General features: G+C 42.4%; 1 protein-coding gene across 12 annotated transcripts in view; it reads right to left on the reverse strand.

The window, feature by feature from the left end:
* Positions 1-1,137: 1,137 nt before the first annotated feature.
* LOC128437050 (nuclear factor 1 X-type) overlaps positions 1,138-17,631 on the reverse strand; it is a 108,699-nt gene continuing 92,205 nt past the window's right edge. For 7 of the 12 annotated variants that reach the window (XM_053419039.1, XM_053419036.1, XM_053419038.1 and 4 more), the window contains 5 exons: positions 17,086-17,214; positions 13,732-13,901; positions 11,979-12,126; positions 9,772-9,860; positions 1,138-6,033 (listed from right to left, as the gene is read on the reverse strand). In XM_053419039.1, coding sequence (XP_053275014.1) covers positions 6,019-6,033; positions 9,772-9,860; positions 11,979-12,126; positions 13,732-13,901; positions 17,086-17,214 — 551 coding nt within the window. In that variant the 3' untranslated portion in view covers positions 1,138-6,018. The remainder of the gene's footprint in view (positions 6,034-9,771; positions 9,861-11,978; positions 12,127-13,731; positions 13,902-17,085; positions 17,215-17,631) is intronic. The other 5 variants (XM_053419047.1, XM_053419042.1, XM_053419040.1 and 2 more) reach the window with 4 other exon arrangements.

Below are 17,631 nucleotides of genomic sequence, written 5' to 3' on the forward strand. Positions count from 1 at the left end.
AAATAAAGGCAACTTGTTTTCTCTACTAGTCTTATTCCTAGTTTGCTTATAAAACAATGTATTGAAAAAAAATATATATTAAACTCAGACAACAAACAGATTCATATCATTTGAATGATGTAAAATGCGTGATAATTGTTGTCTACGTACCTATCAACCACTTTTAATAAAGTATTGTGACATCACATTGTGTGTAAATTCATGAATTTATCATCTGACACATTTGGGCTACATTTTTTTGTTGTTGTGTTACACATGAACGTTTATTGGATCTGAAAACATCTGTTTTTTCTCTCTTGTTAAAGATAATAAATCATCATGTCTTAATACAATTTCTATACATACCACTACAGTGAAAGGTGTATATAATATACATACTCAACTTATATATATTTATATTCTTGTCTGAGTAAATTCTGTTATTTCAGCAGCAGGCAGTTCAGAATAAGGTAGTGTGTGTATCAATAAAGTTTGATCTTATCTTGTTTTTTAGGCCTGACTGGTATAATTGTTGATTTGGCTCCACTTTGTGAAACTGATACTGTCAAACCGTTGACATGAGGTTGTGGGAAAAACTGCACAGGTAAAAAATTATAAAAATTAAATTATATTGACAACAGAATTAAACTTATGTGCCATTGAAATAATATTTTTGAATTCTTTTAAAATCATATTTAGATAACATGTTTTAAAGTCCATGAGTGCCCATAACCTGAGGTAAACTTTAAAAAGTCAATGGGTCACCAAAGTCAGTATTTGTCTTGTGATTGTCACCTGCATAACAATTTGGTGATTATCCATTAAGCAGTTGATAAAATATTAAAATCTGGACCAAAGAGTTTGATCAAAAACAACACTGGCTTCCATGGAACCACATTACTAGATCCTTACATATCCCAATATTAATATATTATTTAATTTGTTCTTATGTGAAGTACTTAATGTTTTTTTTCATGTTTTATGTTCATTGTATGCACCTATACACGAAAGAAAATTCCAGGTAGGTGTAAACCTACTTGGCAATAAATACTTTCTGATTCTGAATGATTTTATTATTGCAGAACATGGTCCAGTTGCAGAGCTGATTCTTTATGTAGGCGTTAGCCATAGAAAGAAAGACATGGCACAGCAAGATGGTACAGTCAAGAACATCCTTTTTATTCAATCAGGTGCTGCTCTTCTCAAACTGTGTTTTTCTTCTTATGGAAAAGAAACTGTAATTAACACATGCATTTCACCTAGAGCTCTGGGGGTGTTCTCACAAAGAAGTGGTGCTGAGGGTGTAGACAGAGGCATAGAAGAGCTGGGAGTCAGGGGGCCTAGGGTGCTGCCTATTACACCGATTAACCTTACACGCTTAAGAAGATATAGAACAAAATAAACAACAGAACAAAGACACGGAGCAGTCCAGCATGAGGTGATCAGAGGGGAAAAAATGGAGGGACTTCCCCCGAATCCTCAGAAATCTGAGGAATCAGGTTCATGCTGGCCTTTTAGCTGGTCTGGTTGGTGTGTTGTAAATCGCTAATACTGCTGCGAGGTCTTCACTTTGTGAATCCCGCCGTTAGTGATAATAATTCACTTGAAGTGACTGAAGGTTGAATGGATGTGGGATATGTCCTGGAAATGCTGCACCCCCTCTTTTAGCCTCATGCAGGAGAGGTCCGGTCATAAGGTGCTTGTAGCTTTCATTTACAGTCCAAGGCGTCCTCTAAGAGGGCCTCAATGACAGCATACCCTGATAGCAAATGTGAAAAAAAATCCAAATTCAAAGGAAACAAATAAGGGGGATAAAACAAAGCCAAAAATAAATATCTAAAAGCAAAAGAGCAAACTCTTATCCTAGTCCAAGCAGCCCTTTTCCAACATCCCAAAGCAGTTCATCCAGCCCTTGAGACCCCATTAGTCTTCCCTGTAAACCTCTTCAATCCCAACCCCTGAACCCTAGTCATCCCTTCCAAACCCACCCAAGGACACCCCCAAAAGCCCGTCAGTGTAATTTGTTCACTTACATTAGCTGTTGAATGGAGAAGCTGAAGAAGATGGGTATGGTAATACAATGTGAAGCATACAGACAATAATAACATGTGAGCTAACTGCATTCTGCTCAGACAAAAGTTTTTTTCAGCAAATATTTTTTTCACCCTCTTCAACAGCGGAGGGCGGGAGGGAGGGATGGGGGGAGAAAGAGAGAGGGAGAGAGAGAGAGACGGAGGGTGACAGACACATAGTTACAGACGACTCCAGTGTCTAAGAGAAAACAGACAGTGGAGACAGAGGGAAGGAAAAAAGCAAGAGCTGAACGAGAACAAGTTTTTTTGCCTTTTACATTTTTTTGTCATTATTTATCAATAAAAAGTAAAGAACTAATTCACACCAGTTTCCTTTTGTACTATATGTATATATATACATGTGTATATATATATATATATATATATATATATATATACATATATATATAAACATACATATATGTAGGCTTTTGAAAAGGAAGAAGGATATAGGGGAGGTACAATGGAGGGGATTCATTTCGAGCTGGAGGAAAAAGTTGCCCGTGAGCGCTGAATGGGTAACGACCTTCTCCCTCCTTGCAGCACTCAGGGGCATCCTGCTACCTCGAGCCATTTGGACAAAAAAAAGGGGCGATCTGGATTACAAAATGGATTCTGTGAACAAAAGGCACTTTTAAGGGACAACCTTTAACTGCTGGGAAACTATACACTACAGCACAAGCACTATAAGAGTCATTTACAGAGGAGGGGGTGGAACAGGGGAGAGGCTCACCTTGCCGTCCGTTTCAGAAATGGTTCAAACCTCGTATCTTTGCCCAAATTTTAAGGGACTGTTTTTTTTTGTTGCAGATTTCTGCTGTTGTGTACAGAAGACAAAAGGTCTTTGTACCTTGTGTGTCCTATCACAACCTGCGGAGCTTTCTATCCAGTTCTGGATTCAGAAACATATCAAGATGATCATGGGGGTAAAAATATTTGTGGGTGTGAAGCATCTCCCTCAAGCACTGGGAGGAACTTTAATGCCAATGTGGGTGAAAAAAAAATGAATTCAACTACTGTTAGTCTTTGCTGGTGAGTTTCAGGCAGTGCATGGGTACGTTTTCTGAAGAGTTTCAAGGGCTGGACAGTTTGGGTTTTTACTTCTAAAGGGTAAACCAAAATGCCTTTTGTGTCACAACCTTACGGAATAGGAACCTCTCCCCCCACTCGATACAAATAGAAGAATACAAATAGAGAGAGGAATAATGCTGTTTCCTAAATGGTCTGTTATTTTTGTTCATTACCATTCATTTATAATAATTCTGAATGTACTTTAAAGTGTTAAAGCACCAGTTTTCATTTGATGACAGAGAATTTTTTTTATCTGAAGTTGTGTAGATATTTTTTCCTTCAGCCCTCCCACATTTTTATAAACAAATGATTACACGTAAAACATTTAAAAAAAAAGACAAAAGGAAATAAAAACAAATACCCCCAACATACAAAGACTAGGATTTTTCATGGCCCTCTAGTTTAGAGTCCCGGAGCTTATGGACTTGAAACAAATATTTTTTTTTTTCACTTTTCTCTTAGCTTTCTTAAAAATCTCTAACAGACAAACACAATGATCTACCCAATGCATTGCACGTGGCTCAATCGACACATATTTTTCAATAATAATACTTTCCATCAAAAAACAAACACTTTTTTTTTCTTCAAACCTACTGTCGATTTTTGACATGTTCATCTAGGTATTATGATGCTGCGCTGCAGATGGCGGTGGCGTGTGTGTCGTTCGATTCGTACTGGTAACAGCAAGGTGATGTTACCGAAAACAAGTTGTGTGGGGGAGGTGAAAGTTCAGAAAATAACTAGACTGCCAACAAGCTCATGTAGTAAAAGTTAAAAAGGAGCATATATCATAAATATATATGTATAAGATCTCTCTCTGTCTTTACAAAAAAAAGTTTGCAGTCCTCTATAAAGATCTGTTCTAGGCCAATGGTTTCCACATGCACCAACGCTACCATTCCCCGTAGCTTTAGCTTATATGTGGGAAGAGAACCTGAAGTCAAGTTTATTACTAATTGCATGAAGGGAATACAGAGGCACTTTCATATAATGTTATAGTCTTGATATAAGGTTTTAGTACATAGAGCTAGTGTTACTAGAGAGGCTGAGAACGGGGTCTCGGCCCTGTTTACTATCCCTGCAAAACAGAACCAACAGCTGGGCAGTCCAGTTATTTTGTGAGGTCGGCTTTTGTCAGATTGTGTCATGATGAAAATAATACCAAGAGAAATTTCAATGTGAACATTTACATAGAAAAAAATATCTCAAATTAAAAAGACAAATCTTAAGTAAATGAAAAACCATTAACAAAGGCAGTTTGGAGAACCAAATATAAAGGCTTCCCTTTATTAGTTAATGTCAGGTTGTTGGTGGTGTTAGTGTGCATTTTATGTGTTTGTGTGTGTGTGTGTGTTTTCCTCTGGGTGTACCTGTGACTTGACTAGGGGGCAACCGGGCGAAGCAATGCAAGGGATGCATGTGATGAGCTGATGCTACAGTGCTGTCCATACGTGAGAGAGATTTGAGAAACTGTTTTGTTGAAATCTGTGAAGCTGTAAATTCAAGCATGATACTTAATGTCTTACTGCAAACTAAAGAAAAAGAAATGATGACATGCAGAGAAGGTTAAAAACAATCCAAGTGAGACAAAACCAAAACCAAATCTGTCAAAAAAATTAAAGTTTGAAAGAAAACACCCACAACACAAAATTAAAGCTAATAATATGAAGTTAACGCTGTGCATTCCTGCAAATCCAAATCTGCTTCTATGAATAAAACCAAGATGCTATTGTGAGTGGTAGTGAGACAGACTATTCTGTAGAATTTTGTCTGTATGTACTGTAAGCAAGTGTACCTATGTGAGTGTGTGTGAGAGCGTCTTTGCGTGTGTGTGTGTGTGTGTGTGTGTGTGTGTGTGCTGTGTGTTTCAGGGCCTAGACTCAAGTGTCAGCAAAGCCACGTTCCTGCAGCGGCGACCAGCCTCCATTCACCTCTCTAATCGCTCATCTGACCATTGATGTGCAATACTGTTCATCCCTTATTAAAAACTAATAGTGCATAGGTGAGGGGACGAAAGAGCACATGTAGAGTTAGTGTTATGACTGTCTGTCGTGTGTTCACTCGCTCACACTCGCCTCATGGCTATCACTTCTCCCACAGCAGGACGCCCCTGATATTTGACAGGTAAACAAAGACCAGCCACTTAGTGCATATATGTCACACCATTGGATGGTGTCACCATGATTGGCCAATCAGAAATGAAAGAGGCTCAGGGCTGAGCGAATGAAGCGGCAGAGTGGTGGCGACGCACGCAGGCACGTGGGGCTGTGGTTTACGTCTGGACCCTGAGCAGCACTGAGCTCCAGGTGAGGTGGGGGGGGGGGGATGTGAGTTGGTTGTTGACCATGTGGCCCTGAAGGAGTAATACGAAGAAATGGAGCCGTGCAATCTGGGTGGAAATCTTTTCAAACCTGCACATCTGACTTCATCATTTACCACAAATTTTTCTTGTTTGGATCTCCCAGCCAATGCATGGAGTTTCATTGTGGAGACAACAAAATAAAAAAATAAAATAAAAAAAATGTAACAAAAATGTATAATTGGTCATATGTCAGGTTACCATATTGCGTTTCTTTTCTGACATTTCGGGGTGTGTGAGACAGTTCCTCATCTTCCTCCTCTTCCTCCTCCTTGCATTCTGAGGCTGTCCACCCCATGTCATTGAAGTCTTCTGGACGTAGGGGTACGAACATTCCTGTTCAAATCGTGTTGGATTTGGGGGACAGCGTGGGGTTTTATTTTTCGGGGTTCTGTAGTAGTACTTTGAATAGTGTTGGCGAGAGAGAAGGACTTTTTTAGTGTCAGCAGTCTGTTCTTAAATCAGCAGTGATGTGTTTGTTTCTCAAATTTCCAATTTTCATGACACAATTTTAGTTGTTGATTCAGAGAGGCCTTGTCAGAGGAACCAGGACTGTGGAGGAAATAAGAAAAAAGGAAATTAGTTATTACACATCAGCAGATTTACAAAAAGATCCAGCCTTGAACTGCCGGAGTGGAAAATACAGGAAAGAACACAACACCTCTGGGTGCCTGCTGATTAATAGGACAGAAACCAGAAGAGAAAAAAAAACATCTTCTAGGCAAGTATTGTTTAACACAGTCCTCTAATTCAACTTTTTCTAAAAAAATCGGAATTACTGGATAATTTCTCCTCTTGGGGCCTCCAACTAGAATGCATGTGCAAGCACTAACAGAGTTTATGCTTCATCCACTAGGTGGCCACCTTCACCTCCTTTTTTGCCCACATGTACTTGCTGAACTCGGCTGTCTCACACATTGTCGGAGAAAAAACTACCTCAACTTGACTACTTGCTGCTTTTAGGAGGGCTGACTCCGGCCTTTCGCCCAATAAAAACACAAAAACACTGTTGTTACAGACCTACAAATAGCATGAGAGAGGCACTTTTTATGTATCTGTGTAAACGGCTTTGCAGTGAGCAAACACAAAACTACGACTGCTCTGTCATGTGCTACCAGTTTACATGTAAAGTGATCCTCCTAATATATCTGTGCTCTGCGGGTCCTAGTGGTCTCAGGCTACACTGTGGAGCTATTGAGGGCAGCTCCTCTCGGGATCCGGTTTCTCAGTTTGATAAGAGGGCAGAGTGGAGGCTTTGGCACAGGCGGAGCTGTTCTGGCTGCGTCTGACATTCCACAGGCCTCGGCCCCGGGGAGAGCCTGCGAATCACCCCATCTTCAACAGCAAACACTCTGTTGTCCCCCTTATTCGAGCAAACTCAGAGGAAGCTTTAACCCCCGTCAACCTCAGTTTATCCTCTACCACCTCTGCCCCCCCCCTGCTTTCCTACCCATGATTCTTTAGCGTTTGTAGTTAACTCCTCCTCCTGGCTCCAACTTCCCTTAACCCCCTTCTCTCTGTCTTTTCCTCTCCCTCTCCTACTCCAGCTCTCCCAATGTAATCCTTGGCAGTGGAAAGTGACCCCCCCCTCTCGCAAACCCCCCCTCCAAGTCCAAGTTCAACTGCCTATGACATCATGTCTGGTTGCTGCGGGCAACCAGACAGCCGGGACGTGACTGTGGAGTGCAGCGAGCTTCGACTAACTCCCTCTCGCTTTTTTCCATCCCTTTCTGTCAGTCCCTTGTACTTTTTTCATACACGCTCCCCTATCTCCCTTGCTCCTCCTGCAGAGCTGAGGTCTCACCACTAGAGAGCTCCTCGGTCCAGCTTTTCTCTGCACTAAGAAGACTCTCTCCCTCTGTCTTGGCTAGTTGTCTAGCAGGCGGCGAGGCGGGCTGGCAGGACCATCGTCTGCACCTCTCCATATGCCAGAGAACAGCAGGAAAGGCAGAGACCTCTTTTACTCACTCTGGCCGAGGCTGTTACTGACCTACTAGGCTCAGCTAACTAAGAGCAGTCGATACCAGTGCCTGGGTTCCTGCTGTGCGTGGCGCAAACCCGGCAGATGTGTTCAACGGTGACAATTTTCAATAATATTCGATAAGCAATCACAGGAGAGAATAAGTGCTCTGAACAGATGCACACTGTTGTAAAAGCCCTGTTGTTTTTTAGGGGAGAAAATGGGGGGCAAGAGTTCTGGCACAGAGTTGAAGAGTGTGTGTGCGTGTGTGCATAGGCACTGACACACATTTGGATGGGGTGTAGTTGTCCACCCAGTGCCAGGGCTACATCTGTGGCAGAGTGGTGCAGGTGGGGAGCTTGAAAATACTAGAAGGAGCAGCAGGAGGAGAGCGGGAGAAGGGGAGACAGGGTGGGCTGCTGATGCATGGTGGTGGGGCGGTGGCAGCAGCGCAAAGCAGTGCGGAGCAGGAATGCAGATTGTTTCCATGTGTGGGGAGGACAGGAGAGCCGAGTTGGCTGCAGGCAGGTGCGGTTAGCCCCTAATGAGAAAAGTTGTGTTGGTGATGGAGGAGGCCCAAGACACTGCAGCCCAGTGGCAGAGCGCAGCCAAAGCTGAAACCACAATGTAGTGCACTACTGGCCTCACACGCTGCACGAGCACACACTGTGGGGCCGAGCGGAGATAAATCAACACTGCTGGAGCTGAAACTAACTGGCACCGCTTACTTTTCTCTGTAGGGAAACTACTGTGGTGCTGAAACTGTAAACCAATACTGAAACTAAAGGCCTTGATACATGGGCATCACTTTATGTCAGGGTAGGTGGGAACATTTACAAATGAATGATCGACAATTGCTCTATGCTACATTATTTTTTACCCCCTGTCCATTATAATAAAGCTTTTATTTGATGGTAATGTGTAACATGTGGACAAGCACAATGTCAACTCCAACAAGCTCCACATTTTTTAAGTTTTAAGAGGCTCTAAAACTGGTATAAGCTCTTAAAAGTCTTTGGAAATATTAGTTTGGCAACCCTATCCCAACTCAAGGTCGACTTACTAGCATTTTCCAGGGGCGGGCTGACGTGTCGCAGTAAGAATTTTGTGTTTCGTGATGTTTTGCTACTCAGTTAATTTCACTCTAGTTCAACTAGTGTACCTTATTAAGACAATGTCTACGGGAGAACCACTAAATAGGACTATTACATGTGGACTGTTAAATATTTAATCAATGTTATCTTAGTTCTCATTAGTCAGGATTTGATAATGGATCTTTACCTTGATTTATTTTGTATAACTGGAACCTGTTTACATGAAGATGAATGAGTCTTAATGAATCAACACCCCCCCACACTCATATTAAGTCTCACATTCCTTGAAGCCCAGGATGCGAGGGAGCAGCGATTGTCCACATCACCTCATGAATCAACCCTGTACCTGATATTAGTTCTATCTCATTTGAAACCTTTATTCTTAATCTCTTACATCCAAACTAAAAAAACACAAAAATAAGTTCACTAGTTGATTGTTTTTAAATCCATAGTTCATACAGATTTAGTAATTAAAGCCTTTATAAAACATGCAGCAAAGGGCCGATCCTGCGGCCTGAAGCCTTCAATTACGAACCTCTCCCAGAATCTGTCCAAACCCGACAAAATCACAATAACAGACGACTCAGTATTTACAATGTCTCTTTTGAATGTCTATCTGAAAATGCTGTTTATTTAAAGAATTCATTTTTTTACTTAGTCCACTGCCATGTGTCAATTCAATGAGGGACAACTACCTCAACTTTACACCCTCTCAAGTTCATGAAGTCATTGCTATAGTGTTGTCTTTAGAGCAGACCTCATTGAAATTGGGAAAGAAAGGGGCGTTCCGCTTATTTATCACTGAGCCTGGTAAGTTAGACTAATAAGATACAAAAAAGCAAACTGAGCAATTTGGCTGCTGATGACGACTCAGAAGTATAACCTTAGTTGGGATTCAAAATACTAAAGTTGGAGGGCTTCCTGTGTCATCTCAACTTTTAAGAGTAACAAAATATTTATAGAGTTGCTCACTGCTGCCGAGGGCTGAATCATTAAATGTAGAGCCATTATCTGAGCATTGCCTCTTTACCACTGCCTTTGCTCTGATTGGCATGTTTGACCCTGTGAACCCAAACATGTCTGGATTAACATTGTGCTGGGGAGTTGCATCTGCATACAGCCCTGTGCAGTCATGCTCGCAGTCAGTAATGAGGGGAACAAAGAAGAGGAGACATTCAAACAGAGGAGGAGGAGGATGGGTGGATGTCAATTAAATGAGGGAGGTTGGTGGGGTACCTGAGTCTGCTGGGGGATATTCAGAAAGTTGTCCCGTGTTCCGATGCCGACAAACCGGTTGGGAGCTGTTGAGCCTGGCGTGGAGTATGCTATAAAGAGAGAGACAAGTGTGTACATGCTTTTATAGACACACGCATACACACTGAGCTTATAGTATTTTTTTATGCTCTCATCTAGACTTTCTATATATTTTATTATAATATGTACTCACTGCAGGTCTGTGTATCACTGTCAGTTATTTACTGGGTCAGGGGTACTGATGACCTATAAGTCACATGAGTGATTTGTTCATGTTGCAGGCAGATTCTTTGTTACTTTCCTTCCCTTGGCCATTTAATCAGTGGTAAACAAGGATATGTACAGTGTTTAATGATTAGCTCTAACATGAAGAAGTTACTTCCCACAAACAAGTGTGCTATTGTTCACAGGTGCTCCTTGGTAAAAAGCCATCATAATCATAGAAAACCACTGAGGACTTACAGTTATTCTGGACCAATGGAGGAACTCTAATCATGACTAGTGCTCTATTTAAATTTAACAGGCTACGAGGAGCATCTTGCCTACAAAGTGACATCACTCAGTGATGTCACAGGATCAATTTTAGGGCAGTTGTGCTCACTGGACTCCAACATGGCGGCTGTGGTCGAACTTTAGCTGTGCATGACTTGAGTGAGGTAGAGGGGATGGGGATGTTTCAGGGAGTGACAGTGAAAGGGCTGGAAACTGATACATGAGTGAAGGTGAGCTTGTATCATATGCATGTTTGTGTGTGTGTGTGTGTGTGTGTGTGTGTGTTTTCCCCAATACTGTAATTACGATATCTTGATAATCAGAGACAAAATTAGAAAGGGGGAAAAATGCAGTGATAACAGTCACTGGAATGAGAAAAGAGACGGAAATTGCGATCTTTATTTATATAGATGTTGATATCAATAAATAAAAATGTGACACGTTAATCTGAGAGAGTTGGAAGGGGGAGGGGAGGAAAGGTTGAGAGGACAGGAAGAGGAGAAAAAGTTAAAACAAAAGGAGGAGAAGGTGCCGAGGTTGCTCCGTCCAGTGCCCCCTTTTGGTGTGCCTCTCCCGTGGCCCGACTCTCGCACTGCACCTGTCTCAGTGGAACCAACCAAAGCCTCACCACTCCCTGATGACACTCCTCTCTCCCACTTCCCCAGTATATAGTGCTAATTAGACAGGTTTGATTATATTTTATCATTCATGTTTAGCGAGACTGGGTTGTTCTTGTTATACTGTGATTTTCATGTTTTTTGTTGTTCTCAATTTTTAATTGTTGTGAGATTTGTGTGAAAGCGGCGAGGGGATTGGGTGAGTAAAGTGGGGCATGATGTTTTTTTTGGAGTCCACGCCAACTGCCCTAATTTTGCTCCCTTTAAAAAGAAAAAAGAGAAATAAAGGAAAAGAAAGAAAGAAAGGAGGATATGAAAATATATCAAATAAAGAAAAGAACAAAGCAAAAAAGAAATGAGAGAAGGGGTAGATTGTATTGCCCGCTATCACAGACATGCAAAGTCTGCACTGATCAAAGCTTTTCGGCTACAGAGGCAACGTGCATAGGGCCCTGCACTGCTCTGCTCCCCCCAAACTGCATAACACATCAAAAAGAAGGGAGAGAGACTATACTGCCTCTTGTGGTGCTAGCCGGAAACCCAACACCAGAGAAAGAGAGAAAAAGAGAGTCAAAGATTGTGAGGAGGGAGGAGGAAAGAGGCTTGCAAAGATACGAAGATAGAAAAAGAGGCTGAAGTTCAGAGCAAGTGAGAGCAAGAGATAAAGAAGAGCTTGAAAGAAGTTCTCTGGTTTGGCAAAGGCGTGGCTTCTGCCTCGTCAGAATTGATCTCGCCGATACAGTACAGTACAGTACTGTGGCGTACAGTTCATAAGGTGATGGATGAAATAGTAGTGAAGCCTCCAGGGCTGCTGAGTGTTGGACTGAACTGACTGCATCCTCACTGGAAGCAGACAACCAGCTTAACTATGCAGTGTTCATTGTGTAGCTACACTGAAAATACATCCAAGGTTTCTATAACTACTATATACGTTCTAGCACAACAGACTTGATGTAGCCGCCAGCTAAGCGCTAATCAGTCTAACACTGGTTTGGACTGGCATCTGTAAGACGTCTGTGGGGAGACTGGGGGCAGTAATGGGGGTTTTGTGGAGGGGAGTGGGAGTGGGGGGTGACTTACACGGAGATGCGGGTGAGCTGAGTCCGCCGTCATTGGGCGTGCTGATGGTTTTAGAGTCGGGCATGGGGAGGGGCACAGGGCGTGCCACCGGGGGTGGCGGAGGCAGCAGGAAGGAGCCCGGCATTTTGCTCTGGCCACCTCCATTAGGCTGCAGACGGACCATACAGACAGGGTGAGAGGGACACACCCCGAGAATATACAGTGCACAGCAGGGAGTCAGACACACACACACACACACACACACACACACACACACACACACACACACACACACACACACACACACACACACACACACACACACACACACACACACACACACACACACACACACACACACACACACACACACACACACACACACACACACACACACACACACACACAGTCCCATGTGAGGGTAGGAGACTCATATTAAGAGAAATCAACAGCATGCACAAAAGTAGTCCATCACGCACGCTCTTTCATGCAGGGACGAAAGAGATCCCCAAACACACAGCTTTGAAATAAAAACACAAAAATATCAGACAGTCTGGACAAAAGTAGAGAGGTAAATAAGAAGAGGAAAAGTGAAAAACATTGTCACACATGGGCAGAAATAAATACTGAGCTGTCATAAGGACTGTTGCTATAGTGCAATGTGAGACTTTTAAAACAAAGAGGGGAAAGTCAGCAATGTAAAAAATGGTCTCTGTGTGTGAAAGTGTGCAGTATTATATGTTAAAGATTTTACTGTGTGTTTGGTGGGTGGAGTGATGAGAACAAAGGGCAATAGGGAATGAATACGGGGTTTGATAAGTGTCTTCAGAGTTGCTCAGAAGGCCAAGTTTACAGTAGAGGTTTACAGTTTAACCAGCACCGAGCAATTCACTACAAGTGTCCCAAAAGGTTCTGCTGAATTAGGCCCATGACAGCTCAACAAAGTGTCCCAGGGGCTCTCCCCTCTGTGACTCATGAGCTTGCACAGTTTCTTGCTCAGCTTCATCTGACACCTGGTGTGTTTTACTAACTTTTTTGTCATAGTATGTTATTGTAATATAACTGTATATATCCTCCTAAATGTATTGTGCAGAGGGAAATGAAAATACTTTCAGAGATGTGCCCCAACACCACAACTGAGAGTAAAGGAACATTACTAAGAAGGAAAGTGGCTTATTAACAACAACAAATCAGTCTTCAGCAGCAGGAGTCTGCTTCATGATCCGTCCTGACTAACCAACTCACCAAACCCTGCTGACATCGGTCTGTCTACAAATCCAAGACAGGCCTCTCTGTTTGCAGCCTTACTTTCCTCTAGGTACTCTCCCTTCCCTAAAGCCCCATCTGCCTAAAAGCCTTGTCTTGTTGAACACAACTGACAGGTAAGATGGTTTCCTACCTTATATGAACATGTGACGAGTCAAAAGGGTTTTGGCTCCTTTGTCCAGCTGAGTTTTGATTTGATGTTTTAAGCACATCTGGCTGCCTCCTCACGTCAATACATTTTCCCTAAAGCTATTTTCCTCCTCCCTTGTAAAGTTGTCATCTCATAGAGATATATTCTCTATTCTAGACTCACTTGACCTTGTTGCACTTGTTTCTAAAAAATATATAAAATCATGTAGAAGTAATTCTCTGATCATGATGCGATTTGTTCTTTTCTTCAGTAAATTCCACAAAAATCCACTGAATTCTAACTTTTCTGTTATGTCAGCTTCCATCGCACACTGTCCCACTTTCAAGACCTCTTTCTTTGAGCCCACCGATCACTTACCTGTGCGCTGGGCTGTCCTGTGCCGTCAGTGCACACAAACTGCACGAACTCCTTAAGCGGGTCCTGGTGGTGATGGTAGCGTATGGTGGGGTGGGTGAAGTATGGGCTGGACTGCTGAATGATTGAGGAGGAGGGGAAGTGCAGAGCTGAGGCTGAGGCACGAGGACTCCCTGGGGAGGAAAAAGTAAAAAACGGAAAGGGAAAAGGGAAAGCAGAAGAGGAGGAAGAGAAAAGATAGGAGAAGATGTAAGAAAGACCAAGAGCCTAAATAAATACAATGAGGCTCAGCTCATTCACATACAGCACACTTATTAGGTATATATAAGACTACACACACTGTGACATTCAGTACATTAACATGCACAACTATGACAGTATATAAGACATGCATATGTTTTAACTAAGCACCAACACAGCTGGCATCAGGGACCACATTGCTGCTTAGGCCTGTTATTGTTATAATGCAGAAAATAGCTGTGACATTCTCGTGTGGCTGACTGAAGCTGCTTCTGCTTACAAATGATTGGCATTATCCTCGGCTAGTGGGCAACATCTGGTCTCAATCATTTTATAAATCAGCCCACTAGCTTTCTCCGTACCTCTCTGGCCTGGCATCGCCACAAATGCACACACACGATCACGGTCTCATACAAGCTAGAGTACAGTATTTTCTGCCGAATGCTCCTTGTCCATTTCTCTCGCAAATACCCAACCACACAAATTACAGGATTTTTCCCACTTTTGTTTTATTGCTTGTCGGTGATGTGCAATCAATCAGCAGCAAATCCTTGCTGTGTGGTTCTGCCTTGTAGTTTGAAGCTTCAGAGAGAATGTACCCTCCGCTCCCAGCCGACCACAAAACGCCTCCCGGAGACATTAATCAGCCAGCCAGCCAGCCAAACTCTCACACACACACACACACACACACACACACACACACACACACACACACACACACACACACACACACACACACACACACACACACACACACACACACACACACACACACACACACACACACACACACACACACACACACACACACACACACACACACACACACACACACAGCTCCAATGTCTGTCCTGTCTGCTGAGATTCTAAGGCTTTGGCAATTTGGCTCACCAAACTAAAGAGGCAAGCTGCTAGGTGAGGGGAGCCTGGCGAACAAGCATCTGTGATTATGTCTGTCACCTACAATCTCTTGTGTATACACCATACACAAGTGTCTGTTTGTTCAAACTTTTAAGTTTTTCTTTATTAGTGGTATGGTGTTGTTGTGTGTGTGTGTGTGTGGTTAAGTGAATTTTCAGTGTCTATTGGTTCTGGTAATATGTTTTTGTTTTCTGTCTGTATAAAAGTGATTCTACTTATTTATTACTTTGATGTGTCTGTAAAAATTGGTGTATGTGTGTGTCTACTTTCTGACACAATGGCGGACTCTCCGGACTAGTATTGTCAACCTGGCAGCTCTCCACATCAGCCCTGAGCCAAAAACCGGACATAAACCATCCAGTCCTCACACCAGCACTCACTAGACCTATACAACAAGAACCAACCGCTCCAGTCTATCCAAGGCAAGCCGTGATTGCTAAGTCTGTCTTCCCCCTCTCAGTGTCTAGCCCCCTTTTTCTTTTCATCTCTCTCTCGCTCTCCTTCCTTCCCATCATCCTCCAGTCTCTTTATAGAACCAAGGCCTCCGAGGGACATTCCATTTGGATGGCAGCCATTTTAGAACAGAGAGTCCTCCGCAAGAGTGTAAATTTACACATGCACGGTGTGTGTATGTGAGTACATGCTGAAATGCACCCATATAGAATCTCTAAACATCGTCTCATTGCAGCCTCTCTATTACATGAAAACCTCTTAGCCAACTGTCCCCACACTCGGTTTGAAGAGTGTGACAAGTTAGTCGTTGAACAAAGAAACCTGAGCTGGTCCCTCACACCTCTTACACTCGCACAACAAAACTGGTGAGCTAATTTAGTTAAATCATCTAAAAAAGCGAATTTCAATATGGTGTTTTGGGTTCTCTGGGGGGGTGTTCAGGACAGGACTGCTCTGTGCAGATAAACAACACGGCTTAATGGTGCAAGATCCGGCCTGTGCTGAATTTTCTAAATATACTGCTGGGAGCTCCGCAAGAAAAATTCAATACGTTTCAACATGGAGGGCAATGAGTCCAAATGACCTTTAGATGGTAGGCTGTGTTTGGCTGTGGAGCAATCCATCCCTTTGAGAGAAAAATGGAATGAGAAGGAGAGATAGAGCGAGGAGGACATATTTATTCCTCCTGAAAAGTGAGACCAGTCTACAGGGACTTGTTGGCAAACTTGAGATCCTCGAGACTTTGGGAATTCTCAGACTGTAGATGGAGAAACCATGTCGGTTATCCTATAGGACCAAAGCACTAATGAGGACAACTTGTCCTCAATGACTCTGGTTGAACAAGAACTTGGTAACACTGGCGCTTACACAATGAGTTGTATCTGCAACTGCATGGGTTCAAATTCTGTATGAATCTCTGCTACTTCTTCTTTCTCCTTCTTATACCTGTATTTGCTCTATATTCAGGTATAGAGGTACACTGTGGAAAAGCAACAAATCCAATACCTTTGTTGTCTTGTTCTTGCCTCTATGATAAAGTTGATTTATTTCCACTTCAGACAGTTTGTCATTGGGATTTCTTTTCTCGGTGCAGCAGCTGTTTTGACCATTTAGAGATACAATTCTGCACTCATGCACGGGACATAAAGAGTTTGGTCTTCATATAACATATATTAAACTAAGTTGATAGCTCCATCTGGTAAGTTAATACAACCTGTTGAGTTCATTACATCAAAATAAACAGTTTTGTCAGTTAAAATGCAAGAACTGACTTCTAAAAGAACATTCCAACAAATGCACAAAGCAGTTAAGATGTAAGACAAATCAATCACAAAAGAATGGATGCAGCAATGGTACCATGCAATGACGATATTAATACAAACACAGGCACAGAGATGGTGGTAAAAATGGATGGATGGAGAGATGCTGAAAGAGAGAGAGAAATTAATGCCAAGCCATGATGATAGCAGTAACACTGAACAGGTGAAACTCTACAGTCATAATGCTTCTCAGTTGCAACTGTGGAACTGGAAAGTTTGGAATTGCTTTCTCAGCAGGTACGTTTAGCATTTTCATATTCGGGCACTCGACTGTCGAATTTTTTGTTTGTTTCCAGGGATGGTTTTAAGGAATAAATATATGGCAAATCTTGGACCAAGTTGGACACTCCCTTTCCTTCTCTCTCTTTTTCAGATTATAAAAGTGGGGGGGTTGGGGTTGTTGGGTTCATGGCAGGGCTCTCACCTGGTCTCACTCCTGCCAGCACGGGCAGCGGGTGGTGTGTGAACGCCATGCGGGGGGACCTCGTCTGGGAAGTCAGGGCGTTGAAATCAAACTTCCCCGGCTTCTTAAGTGAACCAGGCGAGGACAGTCCTGGCGAAAAAAAATGGGATCAACAAAAAAAAAAAAAAAATAGGGGGGAGGGGGAGGAAAAGAGAAAGGTGGTTTTAATCAATAAAATGCTGCTTATTTAATTGGCTACACTAAAAAAAAGATTATTTCTTTCATTCTTATTAAAGGGGACTTGAACAATCATGAGTTTATGATTAGATTGTTTTAATTTCCCTACTGGTGGATGGCAGTGCATTGCTTACTATCCTTGGTTGTTGGTCATTTACTCTCGACAGAATCAATGAGTCGATCAGAGAAATCTGATCGTAATCATGGGGTTTTGCTGCCCCTAATCTGTAATAACTTATTCAAAATAACACTATACGGTTCCCATGAGCAATCAATCATCCTGAGTCTGTGTCTTCAAAATAAAAAAGATGAAAAACAGCACAAGCCAAT

This window comes from Pleuronectes platessa, chromosome 3 (assembly GCF_947347685.1).
Source record: "Pleuronectes platessa chromosome 3, fPlePla1.1, whole genome shotgun sequence".
In the NCBI taxonomy this organism is placed as follows: domain Eukaryota; kingdom Metazoa; phylum Chordata; class Actinopteri; order Pleuronectiformes; family Pleuronectidae; genus Pleuronectes; species Pleuronectes platessa.